Raw genomic sequence first — 15682 nt, forward strand, 5'->3', positions numbered from 1 at the left:
GCTTAATCCCCAGAGTCAATAACAATCAGAAATGTTTTGTATTTTCCAGTAAATTCACTTATTAATATGGGTAAACAGGAACCATCTAAACCTTGGATGCAAAATGGATCTTCCTCAGCACTGGAAAGCTTTCAAGCAAATTTGCTTCGGCCACTTCCTATTATACAACTGCTGCCTCTGAAGCTGCTCCCTCAGTCTTTTAAGATTTGGGGGTAGGAAGGAAATACTCAATTCCTCCCCATTCCTAGGAGGGTAGAGACAGAACTCCTGTAAATGTCACTTGAGCCAATATGGAAAGAGAAATGCTGCTTTCACATCTGATTTCATTTGTTTGACTATATGAGACTCTGGTGCCTTTGAAATCAATGGAAAAATCTCACATTGTTTTAATGGAATTTGAACCTGTTCTTTCATTTGCAGGAATGAACTACGCATATAGCTGCTCGTTTCCTGCCTCACTTCAGCAGAAGCAAATAATCCAAAGTTTGTGTGGTGCTTTCATCCCAAGAAGTTTCCTGTTAGGGCTATTAAGCAGTTAAGCATTTTCTGCATATCTCGCTGTTAACATTAATTTTGCAAAATATCCTTTAGGGAAAGCCATTGCAAAGTAAGAACTGGAATACATTAGGTGGAGTTGCAGTTTATTTAGTTCTTCTAGCCACTCTAGTGTTTCCTGATAGAACATTAAACCGTTTTTTTTCTGGCCACATACCAAATAACACTATTAAAACAAATGACATTTGATCACAAACCAATGGAAGTATTCTGAAGCAACTGGCAGGAGGTTTGCCTCAACTGCTGGTAATGTTCTATTAAAAACATGTGCCTAGAAATCTTTTCTCAGAGTTTACTACAGTCACGGAGCAATGTACTGAAGAGAACTTGGTTCATGATATGTTTATACAGACTAGATGCTTCTCACAGTTGCTACCCTGAGTAACTACATGATTCTGTGGTTTTCTTCAGGTAGAAATTAAACTGAACAATGGTAGAAATTAAACTGAAGTGTCTATTTATCATTGGTAAATATAACACCTTTTACAAATATTTGTTCAGTGAAAAGCAAACTGTGTGGTGCAAACAAAATACTGTAAGATAAAAGCATGGAAGCTCTGTAGTGTGTTTCTGGAGTGCGAATAAGCTATGGGGGATATATGGGAGAGTAGGCATCACCCAATAAAGCAGAGAAATCTTGAAATCCTGGAATTGTATGCAACTTAAGAACATAACAAGAGCTATGCTGGATCATACCCAGGGGTCCATCTAGTCTAGCACTCTGTTCACAAAGTGACCAACCAGCTGTCGACCAGCGACCTGCAAACAAGACACGGTGTAACATCACCCTCCTGCCCATGTTCCCCAGCAACTGGCCTATATACTTCCATTCACTTTATGAAGGGTTCAGAGCTTTAAACTACAATAGGCTGCTATAATTTTGTAGTTTGGCCCTACTCTTTTTTTCCCTTTGGCCCCTCCCTGTTCAGTCTCATCTGCCACTGGAAGGTGGCCAACAAGAGCTGCTCTGAAATTGACTTTGGCCATTGAGCTTAAAGAGGTCCCCTCCTATACAGAACACCTTTGATTCAGGAATCATATGCTCTTATGAGACCATTGCTGCAGGAGGAATTATTCACGCCTTACTTTGTGTTCAAAAGGGTTAGTTTTGCAGCCTGAGCCAACAAAGCAATCCATATATGTGGGATTAGGTTTCTAATGTCCTCCAAAAGCTGTCAGTTTCCTTGCTTTTGTCTTCTGTATGCATTTTTCTAAGTGCTTTATATTCTAAACCAACTTTCTCCAATCTGGTGCCCTCCAGATGTTTAGGAGTACAACTCCCAGCATTCTTTAATATTGACCCTGTTGGCTGGGACTATGGGAGTTGAAGTCCAAAACATCTGGATGGCACCAGGTTGGGGAAGGCTGGTTTAGAATAAAAAGGCACGATCCTATGCATGTTTAGACAATCTTATGCCTTCTGGCTGGGGAATGATGGGAGTTGTATGCTTTTTTTTCTGTCTAAAGGTGTATAGAATTGCAGCCTAAAGCACTTAGAAAAATACATGCAGAAGATAAAAATAATAAAACAGAATCCTTCTCACTCCTTCATTCTAAATACAGGATTAAAAAAAAAAAAATTTCCTGGAACAGAAAGCAAAGTAGCAGCTCAATGTGAACATATGTTCAAACCAGTGCAGGCTGATGACTCTGGTTTTGGTGGGGCTGTGAATCCATTCTGACTTTCAGTCAGAACTATAGCGGAGCTATTCAAGGTGCTGAACTCATTTGGGGGATAGGGTTCAGCACTTTAGATAGCTCCTTTAGAGTTCTGGCTGGTTCTGACTGAAACCTGGAATGGATTCACAACCCCACTGAAATTGGAGCTACCAGCCTCCACTAGGTCACACGTGAACACATGTTCAGTGTGAACATTTGGCACAGTGTGAACATGTGCCAAATGTTTACCAATTATTTTTATCCTAGTGTTCTCCCTGGGATGCAAATGAGAAATAAATGAGAAGGGAATATTACAGGTTGCCAATGATGGTGCTAAACGTAGAGCGGAAGGCCAAGTGATATGACCGCAGTGTTGTGAGCATGTGGGTTAAAAAGCTCTATACTGAGTTCCCACATGGTAAAAGCCGTTACATAAAGACTGTTTCACTATGCAACTAGCTTGCAATTCAACCCACATTTCCTGAGCAACCTTCAATCCACTGTCAGTTTATTTGTGGTGAATATGCTATCTCCAAGTTGATCTCAAGTTGTGTGTGTGGTGAAACAATGACGTAACTGATTTCACCAAATGCTAAACATAGCCTAGAGGAATCTTCTCCAAGCCAGCAGGCTCCAGAGAGATTAGACAACTCCCATATTCCCTAGGCAACAGGCATGATGGGGATTATATTCCAACACATATGGCTGGTGCCAGGTTGGAGAAGGCTGGCTTAGAGCTGCTCAACCTAGACACTAACCAGACCAGTTTAGTTGCACAGATTGGTGTAGAATGGATGATATATATATATATATATATATATATATATATATATATATTAAAAAAACCCGTTGTGTTACCTACTGTACGTATCTCTCTGGGAAGGTCCTGGCAAGGGTTGCCAGAATTTAAAATGACACGGCTATGTGTAGTAATGACAATAATTACATTCATGTAATGACTTGTTAGGAGGATGCTGTGGAAAAGCAAGTAGTTTACAGATGTAGCAATCAGCAATGCAGAGTGATCAAAACATCACTTTTCTTTTGTAAGAACTGAATGAGATTTCTTGAGCATTGGCAACTTGAGTCACTATCAGGTGAGAGCATCAGTTTACAGAAGAAACAAATGTTTTTGAAACTCCTGCCTCCCCACGGTCCATTAAAAGAATAATAATAGAGGTACAGAAAAAGAACTGTTGAGGAAATGGTTTATCTAGTCACCTATCTCGGCCTTTCCCAACCTGGTGCCCTCCAGATGTTTTGGACTACAACTCTGGTCAAGAGGGAAGGGCTCCTGCAGCTTTAACTTTTGTGATGAAGGGGGAATTTCACCAGGTGCTGCATGCATGACACCTGCTGAAATTCCCTTTCCTTTGCAACTGTTAAGGATACAGGAGCCCTGTCCTGCTTTTCATATGGTCATCCTATGCAATGGCCAACTGTTGGTCACGGCTGTATGGGAGTGAACAAATGAGCTAGCTCCCACCTGCCTGCCACCTGCTTTCTTTCCAGGTTACAAACAACCCAGGAACCATGGGTTACAACTCTGGATTATTTCTCCCTGAAAAACCCAGAGTTCCAGATTCACACTGATTTTGTAAGCCAGAAAGAAAAGAAAAAAATTCTTGGTTATCGTTATGTGCAAACCGGGTCACTGTAGTGCAGGAGCTTAAAAACCATTAATGTCCTAAAAAGCCCTGCTAAACGGGAAGGTTTTGGCCATTCTGTAGCAGATCATGAAAGTATGGGGGCAAGACAAACCGTCTCAGAAGGGACTTAGATTTAAGAGTAAGTACGTAGAGAATTAATGGTTATTACTAAAGAAAAAAATTGTATATGATCCAGAATTATTTTTATTATCAATATACAAAGGACTTAATACTGGATTGAAATGTAAAGACCTAATAATATTCCTGTTGACGGCTTCTCGTCAGACAATTACACAGCAGTGGAAAAAATTGGACAATTTGAACTTAACTGCATGGTATTGAAATATATGGTCTGTGGCAATATCAGAAAAAAATAACTTATGACTTGCTTCAAATTAAAGGAAAATCAGAATCAACACCGTTCAATGCCATATGGGTGAGATTCATTCAATATGCATGACAACCGGATGTACAACAATGTATGCCTGCTTCAGCTCTGAGTATATGGACATTGTAACAACAAATGAAGGAATACAGCACATTTATATATATATAGATTTCTTTTCCTTTTCCTTTTTGTCACTTTTTTTCCTTTTAATTTTTCTTTCTATTTTGATTAAGCTTCCTTCCCCTAGTCGTTGTATCAATCAATCTTTTTTCTTTTCTTTGTATATTATACATATCTATATAACTGTTGGTTTGATATTAATTGCTAGGGGATTGTTTGTACTCATTCTTTTTCTTTAACAACAACAACAACAATAATAATAGATTTAAGAGTCTTCTTTCAGTTTCTTCCCCCCACCCCAACCTTCTACCATGTATGAAACTTTGACAAAAGAAAACCAAATAATTGTTGTTGTTGTTTATTCGTTCAGTCGCTTCCGACTCTTCGTGACTTCATGGACCAGCCCACGCCAGAGCTTTCTGTCGGTTGTCGCCACCCCCAGCTCCCCCAACGTCAAGCCTGTCACCTCCAGAATATCATCCATCCATCTTGCCCTTGGTCGGCCCCTCTTCCTTTTGCCTTCCACTTTCCCTAGCATCAGCCTCTTCTCCAGGGTATCCTGTCTTCTCATTATGTGGCCAAAGTACTTCAGTTTTGCCTTTAATACCATTCCCTCAAGTGAGCAGTCTGGCTTTATTTCCTGGAGTATGGACTGGTTGGATCTTCTTGCAGTCCACGGCACTCTCAGAATTTTCCTCCAACACCACAGTTCAAAAGCATCTATCTTCCTTTGCTCGGCCTTCCTTATGGTCCAGCTCTCGCAGCCATAGGTTACTACGGGGAATACCATTGCTTTAACTATGCGGACCTTTGTTGTCAGTGTGGTGTCTCTGCTCTTAACTATTTTATCAAGATTTGTCATTGCTCTCCTCCCAAGAAGTAAACGTCTTCTGATTTCCTGGCTGCAGTCAGCGTCTGCAGTAATCTTTGCGCCCAGAAATACAAAGTCTGTCACTGCCTCCACGTTTTCTTCCTCTATTTGCCAGTTATCAATCAAGCTGGTTGCCATAATCTTGGTTTTTTTGAGGTTTAACTGCAACCCGGCTTTTGCACTTTCTTCTTTCACCTTTGTCATAAGGGTCCTCAGCTCCTCCTCACTTTCAGCCATCAAAGTGGTGTCATCTGCATATCTGAGATTGTTAATGTTTCTTCCTGCGATTTTAACTCCCGCCTTGGATTCGTCAAGCCCAGTACGTCGCATGATGTGTTCTGCATACAAGTTGAATAGGTAAGTTGAGAGTATACAGCCCTGCCGTACTCCTTTCCCAATCTTAAACCAGTCCGTTGTTCCGTGGTCTGTTCTTACCGTTGCTACTTGTTCATTATACAGATTCCTCAGGAGGCAGACACCCGCCTCTCCATTTTGATCGAGGCAAAATACATAAAACTGAGCAGTATAGGAAGCATCCCAGAGAGAAGCTATTTTGGACAGAATCTTTTTGCTATTAGGTAACCCTCAGCCCACATGTGTTCCAGGAAAGAGATTTCTTAACTTTCCCCAGACAATGTGGACTCAGTGGAGGCTGGTGGCTCCGATGCCAATGGGGCAATGAATCCGCTCCAGGTTTCAGTCACATCCAGTCAGAACTCTAAAGGCACCCAGGTCTTTTCTCCAATACCTTGCTGCTGCCTCCCAGCATCTGCTGCCTGAGGCAACTCCTTCACTCTGCTTAAAGGTAGGGCCTGCCCTGCCCCAGCCCCACCCCCTTTACCACAGATTGTTTGGTGGTTTCCCAACTTTTGTGTCATCCCCCCCCCCCAGTTCTAAATGGTTGAAATCCTTCCCCTAAGGCTTAGTTACTGGCAGTAAGAGCTTTAACCTAAAATTTGCTGTGGGGTAGCCCTACCCCATTTTGCCTTTGGCTCCTCCCGCTACTGAAATGTGGACCCCAAGAACTTTTCCAAAATGGAATTTGGCCCTCCACCTGCTTTTGAGTAAAATCAGACAGACGTGCTGTATCTCACTTTGTGTTTACACTTCTAATATTGACACATTACCTATCTCCAGGTAACAGATTCACTAAGCTACTAGTAGGCCAGCTTTCTCCAACGTGGAGCCCTCTGTGCTGGCTGGGAAACATGGGAGCTGCAGTCCAACACATTTGATAGTTTGGTGCTTTCTTGGCCAGTTTCAGTTTGTCTTGGGGACATGGGTAAATGTCTACTATTTGCTGAGTGGGCTGGATGCTCAAGATAGCTCAAGTTCCTCTTTTCTGTAAATTCCAGAAGGTTGGGCATGTTGATCTGTTACAAGAAACAGAAACAGAAACAAGGGGGTCCCCTGATGCCTTAATGACTATGATAAGCTACGCTGAAAACAAGCCAGGCTGGGTTAATTAATCCCATGCTAAGCTGTGCTACTGCTGACAGACGATCAGGTGCTTGCTGGTTTGCCATGGTTTATTTTCCCTCTTGAACTCCCACCCGCATCCCAGAGGCCTTTGCAGCAGAACTTGTCTATACTCCTCCTGTGATGAGATTTTGCCCTCTCCCTTTCTTGCCTTGCTAAGCACCTGCATTGACATGAGCGTGCGCACACACACACACACACACACACACACATATATACACACACACATATATATCATTGGAGTGGAGGCATTGATATAGATCTTCAGAGTGGAGGCCAGGGGGAGGGTTACCGTAGTTTTTAGGAAAATGAGGCTGAGGGTTTTATTTACTTATTATGCATGATTGACTTATTTATTACATTTATATACTGCCCCATAGCCGAAACTCTCTGGGCAGTTTACAAAAGTTAAAACAGTAAACATTTAAAAAGTATACAGTAAACATTAAAAAAGTATAGAAAATTTAAAAACCATCAAAAACATAAGAACAACAGTATAAAAACAACAGTATCCATTTAAAAACATGGCCAAGTGGGGACTAGAAACTGGATCTTTGGAATCCCAGTCCAACCACTACACCACATTGGCTCTCCAGTGGCCTGGACCAAAGGACATCAGACACATAGAGAAACATTAAAAAGTTCCGTGGCACCTTAAAGATTAACAGATTGATTGGGGCCCACTTCATCAGATGCAATAATAACGCTGAATGGATTGAAACCTAAGGTAAGCTCAGGTGGGAAAGTTCTCAGAAGGAAAATTTCCCATCCCCTTCTCCCCCCTGTAGCCACTGAAAGACCAAATGGTCAACATTTCGGTACCAGGTTAAAACTGCCCTCTTCTCTCAGGCATTGGCAACATGTAATGGGTCTTTTTGAGCTCGCCCTCGATTGTCTCCGGCAGATTGTTTTCGATATATGTTGTGGTGATGTCTGCTCACTTTTTATGTCCTTACATTAATGGTTTTTATACTTTATATAATGTATTTTAATGGTTTTTAATTTTTGTGAACCATCCAGAGAGTTTCAGTTATGGGACAATATAGAAATACAATAAATGAAATTAAATCTTTTCTCGCAGGACATAGTTTTTAGTCCCCCATGTCATGTCTTAAACTGGGGCCTGATTCATTCAGGGCCCTCACCTACCAGATTAGAGAATACCAATACGACTCAAATCCACTTGTGTGAAATAATTATAGAGTTTAGAAAATGACTTGCATCCACTGTGTCCAGGACCTGCTGAGCTTTACAACTAGTGCCTAAATCTAGTGTCTAAATTTGATTTCCCCCTCCTTCCTTCCAATCCCTTTTCCTTTTGTGTCATTTTTTAATATATATATTGTAAGCCTGTGGGCAGGGATTGTCTTAAGAATTATTTTTGTAAGCCGCCTTGAGAGCCTTTTTTTGGCTGAAGGGCAGGATAAAAGTTCTACAATAAATAAAAAACGAATAACATGGATGCAAAAAATGAAAGCAAAAGAAAGCTTACGCATATGTTAACTCTTAGTTCAGTCACTACGGTTCACACACACAGTATATCTCTTACCTGCCTCACCACTCAGCGATGAGCCAGAAGCTGCAATTCACCTTGAGCTGCATTTCACTGATTTATTTATATAGAGACCCCGATCCCGCCCTTCTAATGCCTATGCACTATTCAGGGCAGATTGCAACAATTAAAAAAGCACCATGTCATAAAAATATATTGAGCAGGCATTAAAAACGCATTAAAAATGCAACGCAAGCAGAGACGTAACCTTCACATAGACTTTAGTAAGCTACCTTGGAGATGGTTTGAGCAGGGCCGGTGCTACCATAGAGGCCACTCAGGCGGCTGCCTAGAGCGCCAAGCTAAGAGGCGTGCCGGGCACAGAGTAGCACTCACGCACGTTGGCTGTGAGCCAGCCCAGCCCGAGGATTCAGCTGGGCCTGGGTGGGCAAGATGGTGCCCCGCGCCCACCCAGCTGAAGCGAAGCCAGGGACGCTGGGGTGGAGGTGGGGCGGCTCCATGTTCGGACTTCCGGAACGCGCCCGGAAGAGATAGAGAGAGAGAATGTATGGGTGAATGGGGTGCAGATGGTCTTTGAGTGAATGCATGTGTTCATGCGTGTGTTTGGAGTGAGTGAGGCTGAGTGTGTGTGTGCGTGCGTGTGTGAGTTGGGGGGGATGATCTGGAGGTGATATTCCTATTAAATAATGCATTTTAGACCCATAGACATTCCTTTCCAATTTGTTTGCTATAATTGGCACGACGTATTTCTTGCACTTTAAAATAAATTTAGCAGTTTCAAGTTTTGTGCTTATTTTTTTCTAGGAAACATATGTTCTTAAAAATCAAAGTTGGCATTTTGGGGTGGGGTGGGGGTGAAAGTAGCTCACCTTGCCTAGGGCACAAAATAGTCTGGCACCAGCCCTAGAATCATAGAATAGCAGAGTTGGAAGGGGCCTACAAGCCCATCGAGTCCAACCCCCTGCTCAATGCAGGAATCCACCCTAAAGCATCCCCGACAGATGCTTGTCCAGCTGCCTCTTGAAGGCCTCTAGTGAAGGCCCTGGGTTTGAGTAGAAGTGTTTTAACTGCTTGTGCTGTTTCCCACATGGCTTCCCACACAAACTGGGAATTCAAGCCATAATTCTCTGCAATGTATGTTGCAACAGTGTGAGGGTGGGTGAAGTTGGAAGACCCTGGACTTAATAGTCTTATGCGGATCCCCCTAAGACGGCCTTGTGTCTCCCTTCAGTTGTGAAGCACATAACAACATTTCTCTTCCCTTCGGGACCATGATTTCATGCTTTACAACTTCTTCTACATTCCTTACATTTCAGGATGTTTGCATTGATTACAGATAAATACTCTGGACATGTTCAGTTTTACATTTTAAGTTCACTTAAACAATAGCACCATTTTGACTCCAGGTCTCTGGGGGATCTACACTATTGCTTTAAAGCGCTTTATAACAGTTTTGACAACTGTTGGGGCCAGGACACACTGCATATACAGGTTTCAAAACGTTTTCAAAGCGCTTTAAAAGCAGTAGTGTAGATGTCATTTGAGAGGCCCCTGAGCTGTGGGGCCCAACTGTGGCTGCCCCATTCGGGTGGGGGGCATGTTGGGCGTTGTAGAACTTTCTCTCTCTAAACGTGCATAGGACTGCAACTTAAAATAAGTTTGTGTGTGAGAAAGATGGGAGTTGTCCATTTACACATCCACTTGTAAGCTTTGCCTCTCGACACAGCCACATTGAATGCCATTTAAAAGCGAAAAAAAGGAGAAAGGCTGGGTACAAATAAAATAAAATTTTGAAAATCCCAAGGGGGAAGGGAGAGCAGTCTACCTTTGTTCAGAGGTACACTTCTAAAATTATTATTTTACACACTCAAGGGATGATCTCAGAATAAAAACAAGCTAGTCATATGGCCGCTACAGTTTCTTTCTTTTTCCCCAGGAAAAGGCGCAGCCCGGCACTTTGTGCTGGTGGAGTCACAGAAAACAAGGCTGCGATTGAACGGGAAAGGTTAGCAGCCTTCGCTGCCTTGAGGTTTCCTGCTCGCAGGCCGCTGAAAGTCTCCCCTGTTCCCCCGCACAAGCTGCCTTTCAGCAGAACCGAGGCAAGGTCAAGGGGCGGGGAGCGGGGCCCCCTTCCCCTTCTCTCTCTCCTCCCAGGCCAGGAGGCGCGTGTGCCTAGCCAGCCCTGGCGAGGCGCGCGTCTGGGCGTCGCTAGGCGGGCCCCTGCCGGCTGATCAGCCCCGAACCGGCGGGGAGCAACCGAGACCCGCCCTCTGGGCGCCGGGAGGCCTCGCCCCCTCGGTGCGCTCGCACGCTGAGCAAACGCCGCTCGCTCCATAAAACCTGCGGGGGCGTTTGCCTCGCTCGCTTTTTCGCTTCGCGACTGCCGGGAAGCTCGTGCGCCTTTTCCTCCAGCCAACTTTGCGAAGGACTTTCTGGCCCCCTCCTTGGCATCTCGCGCAGCAGTAGCGGCAGCGATGGCTCCGCCGGAGCTGTACCACAAGGAGTTCGCCAACGCGGGCCAGCGGGCTGGGCTGCAGATCTGGAGGATCGAGAAGCTGGATCTGGTGCCGGTGCCCGAACCTTTGCACGGCAATTTCTACGTGGGCGACGCCTACCTGGTGCTGCACACCTTCAAGAGGAGCAGCGCCACCTTCTACAATCTCCACTACTGGCTAGGTAGGCGAGGCGAGGCGAGGCATCGCCCAGGGCTGGGTGGACGTGGGCTGCTTTGAAGGCGAGAGGGCGCTTGGCCGGAGTTGCCCAAACACCGACGGCGTAAAACGCCAGTTCTCCCCCAGCTCGGTGCCCTCGGGATGTGTTGGACTGCAATTCCCAGTATCCCCACCTCTGAGTTGGGCTTGGCGTTTGACAGCGTACCAGAGGCCAGATCGTTTCCCCCAAGGAGCTGACAGTTTAGACCTACTGCTGTCTGGGTGTGTTGGACTACAACTGTCCAGCATGGCCATGCTGGCGAGGAATGATGAGAGTTGGAGTCCAACACATCTGGAAGGCAGCAGATTGGAATAAGATAGACCAGACTTCCCCAACTCCCAGCGTGGAGGGGATACTGGAAATTGTAGTGCAACACATCTGGAGGGTGCCAGCTTGGAGAAGGCTGCTTTTAAAGTGTCACGGGTCTGGTGCTTTTGCTAAGAGAGGCTAACACGCAGCTATCCTTCTGGACATTACTGATACTCCAATCTCGCTTATTCCTGAGATTCAGAGGAGAAGTTTTAGTTTTTAGTTTTTCTTTTGCTCGCAGTTTCACTGAGACACTTGGTTCACGTGAGCTTGGGAAAGCAGCCCTTGTTCACTGTGGGGATGGGAAGAGAGAGGGAGAAAGAGAGAAACCTTTCAGGACATGTGGTGGGGAAAGACAGCCCTAAATGAGCTGGAAGGACTAGCAGATCTTAAGAGCCAGTTTATGAATTCATGCAACTCCGGTTCACAAGGTGTCCTGCTTCCTGTTGTGCTGCTATGCATTCTGAGCTTGCTGTCAAAGGTTTCAACAGTATTACCCAACTGGGCCCCAGGTTGGGAAAGGCGGATCTAGACTATAAGGTGCCACAAGATTCCTTTTGTGGGTTGTGGGACTTTCTGCAATACGTCTTTCCTTTGGGGCATGTCAAAGGCTTTAAAGATACAGCAGTAGTAACGGCCAGAAGAGATGTGTATGTTTTCATTCACAGAGTTGCAGAGCCGGATCCCAGGGAATGAGAGTTATATAAGAACTCGCCTATTTTTGTAACTAGAAGTGATCTCTCTTGCAGGAACTACCAAAGGAATCTTGTGGCACCAAAGAGTCTAGATCAGCCTTCCCCAGCTTGGGGCCCATCAGACCTGACCGTTGGCCGTGCCGACTGGAGGTGATGGGAGTTGTAGTCCAAAACATCTGGAGGGTACCGGGTTTGAGTAGATTGGGCTAGATTAGCCTCCCCTAACCTGGTGTCTTCCAGATGTGTTGGACTCACTTTCCCATCATTCCTACCCAGGCTGGAGATGATAGGAGCTGTAGTCCAACACATCCAGACAGCAGCAGGTTGTGGAAGGCTGGTCGAGATCGTAAGCTTGCTTCAAGGTTTCACTGTATCAAACTACGGGCTCTTTCAACCTGTGCAAAGCTGGACCTGTTCACTTCTAATAATATAATAATAATCACCACCACCGTGCAGCTAAATCTGCTAACTTGTTGGTGATAGATTCCAGAAGAGTAGAACCAGCTTAGTCTCTTAGAATAAAAGCAAGAAAGAGTCCTGTGTCACAATAAATGTCTTAGTCTTCAGGATGGCACAAGATCCTGTTTTTGTGTTCACTCTAACAAATGCTGCCTTTCCCTTTCTAGCACCTGCAGGCAGAGACAACATCAAGTGTAGGCATCCTTGGGTTCTTGCCAAGGCCCACACCCTTGTAGTGGCCACAATGTCAATTCCCAGAGCCTTCTGGTCCTGCTCCCCACCCACCCCTTTGCAGTCATGATGTATTTCACTTGCTTTCTCTGAGCATGTCCAGAGAGCAGGGTGCAGAGTGAGAATTTCAGAGCAGCTGCCTTGCCTTGCATCTTGTACAGTTGTACAAATTGGGTCCGAGTGACAGGGCAAGTAAGTGGGCAGCAGGACAGAACAGAGGGGGCCCACATAATGAACTTTGTGGCTGAATAATAGTAATAGTAATAGTAATAATAATAATAATAATAATTCTCCCTTTGGATTAAGGCGGGGAACAATATTAGTACAACAATACAATATAAATCAAATGCATGACATTAATTAAAAGAGCATATAAAACCAATCCAATATCAAAAAACAAGACATCTTAAAATTTTTGGTTTAAAATTCATCTGGGTAGGCCTGCCAGAAGAGGCTAGTCTTTATAGCTGTTTTAAACTCAGAGAGAGGGTTAAGTTGACTAATCACTTCTGGCAGGCCATTCCACAGTCTGGGGGTGACAGAAGAAAAGGTCCTCTGGGTTTCGAACCTGAGTCTCTCTCTGCTCTTAACCACTACACCACACTGACTGTCATTAAACTAAACTATGTCCCCACATCCTTTGACAACCTGTAAGTACACAGTCCATTAAAAAAAAAAAGTTCACAGCTTATGGGTGTAGCAGGGAAATTGGTCTTCAGCTGTTGGGTCAGGATCCTCAGGTGAATCATGCCCTGACCTATGGCAGTCAGTAACTCTAGCAGCACCATTTTCTTCTGCTTGCTTGATCAGGTGGGTGTGGGTTTTTTTTAGAATAGTAAACAGCATGTTAGTTTCATCTCACCTGTGCCCGCTATGTGGCTGCACTCTGGGAGAGATCCTATGCTTAGCCACATCTAGATTTATAATTGATAGCAAACACTGATGCCAGTGCATCTGGGTAATTCAGATTATGCTTGGCAGAAAAATGAAAACAAAAAGTATTGCCTGGGGGTTCTTTCTCTCTCTTTAGATCAGCTCATTTCTCAGGAGTCTCAATGCCAGGTGTATGCACAAATGAGTAATGTGCACATGAAATTGGGTAAACTGTGCAGAAAGCACCGGAGGCTGTTGGCAAATTTGAGTAGCTAGTCTTCTTGCTAATCAATTTTCCCACCTTTGGTACCGTGTTGCATTGTGTTAGGTGTCTCCCATGATCTGAAGCAGAGGCATATAAGCAGAATGCCCAGAGCTGTGTAAGTCTTCTCAGGTTAATTGTGTGCACTTCTACATCCATGAGTGACAGCGAAACGGCCCAGCTGAAGATGTATCTCTGCTTTGTTCCATTTCCAGCTGTGGTTGGACAGAGTTCTTTGAGACAACGAATCTTTTTTTTTTTAATGTTTCATCAGATGCAGCTTCTTTGCAACAGGCAAAGCACAGCACTGGCACCGCCGATAATTACTTTGGCTGCGTGTGGCGGGAAATGATAACTAGCACTGTGATTAAAGATTATATTGGAAGTGTGCATTGCTGCCAGTGCTTCTGAACTGCAGGAAGAGCGTCTAATGATACTTTGAATTAGATACGGGTGGATAATTCTGCATTCACATGGGAATGCAAACGTGAAGGATGCTGTAGCACTCAGTTCAGCAGGACCCAAATTGGTAGAGTTCAAACTGAACTTCTTTGAAGACCAAAAGATAATGTGTGAGAGGATAAAATCAGCCCATTACCATTATAGGGAGAATTCAAACATAAGGTGCTTCCAGATAAGACTTTTATTGTGCCATTGCCATGACTCATTTGCAAATTTTTATTGGGGGTCCAGATGTTGTCATCTTCCACACGTAACTCTCCTGTGTTTTTCCACTGCTGCTTCTATCTTTTTTATTACAGCAGAAAATCTGCTAAAGAAAAAAAAAAGGATAGGAATAGCTGCACAATGCCTTCTGATTGGTAGAGCTAAAAGTCCTCCATTTGGAAGAATCCATAATGTGAAAACCTAGGGCTCATCTACACCAAGCAGGATATTCCACTATGAAAGTGGTATATAAAAGGCAGGAGCCACACTACTGCTATATAGTGGTATTGAAGTGCACTGACAACTGTTGGGGCCCATTGACACAAACCATATACTGCTTTCATACCACTTTCATAGTGAAATATCCTGCTTGATGTAGATGGAGCCCCAGTTTCTGATCCTGGTTTGGACAAGTGCAAACCATAGTTTTCCCACTTGGATGGAATGGCACACTATGGTTTTCCTCAAACCAGGATAAGAGATGGAGAATCATCATATGCAGGGGGAAGAGGGTGTTTGTAAGCCTGAGGCTCCCATCATTGCTCATTCACATAATGGTAAATCATCATTTGGCATGATATCTGAACCAGCCCATGGGCTCATTTCAGAAATTATATCAAATTATGACTTGCACTAACCATAGTTTACAACCTAAATCGTGATTTGATCTTCTAAATGCACAAAGAGCAGATCATGGTTTACAGCTTCTTTTCAACTTTAGCTTTTTATCCTCCCAGCACTTTGCTTCATAATTTCACTCCTGTCTTCTTCATGGTACAGCAACCTATGGAGACAGGGATGGCCATAACTATATTTTGTCAGTTCAATCATAATGCCAAAATATAGTCAGCACAAACCATGGTTTTCAAACCCACTTTGCAATTGGCTGGTTGCAAACTATGGTTTACCAATTCAGACATCGTGCCAAAAGATAGCATCCTTAACTATGGTTTGGCCTAAGGTATGAACTGAGCCAGAGTATGTAGATTGAAGTGGTCTCTTCACCCTCTGTTATCTTTACCATATCACAATAATAGCTTCACATGAATTTATTTATTTATTTATTACATTTCTATACCGCCCAATAGCTGGAGCTCTCTGGGCGGTTCACAAAAATTAAAACCATTCAAAGTATAAAACAACAGTATAAAACCATAATATAAAATACAATATAAAAGCTCAAGCTCATGAACCCACTTTCAGTCTGGTTCAGTGGGGAAGGTCAGGTGTGGGTGGCTTGT

The 15682-nt window shown here is 43.9% G+C and overlaps 1 protein-coding gene and 1 long non-coding RNA gene across 2 annotated transcripts in view; both read left to right on the forward strand.

The window, feature by feature from the left end:
- The window catches only part of LOC134396937 (uncharacterized), a 212491-nt gene that overhangs the window by 141082 nt on the left and 55727 nt on the right, over positions 1-15682 (forward strand). The window lies entirely within an intron of this gene.
- SCIN (scinderin) overlaps positions 10691-15682 on the forward strand; it is a 58686-nt gene continuing 53694 nt past the window's right edge. The window contains exon 1 of the mRNA XM_063123539.1: positions 10691-10910. Within this exon, the coding sequence (XP_062979609.1) occupies positions 10709-10910 (202 nt within the window). The 5' untranslated portion in view covers positions 10691-10708. The remainder of the gene's footprint in view (positions 10911-15682) is intronic.

This window comes from Elgaria multicarinata, chromosome 1, assembly GCF_023053635.1.
Source record: "Elgaria multicarinata webbii isolate HBS135686 ecotype San Diego chromosome 1, rElgMul1.1.pri, whole genome shotgun sequence".
Classification (NCBI taxonomy): domain Eukaryota; kingdom Metazoa; phylum Chordata; class Lepidosauria; order Squamata; family Anguidae; genus Elgaria; species Elgaria multicarinata.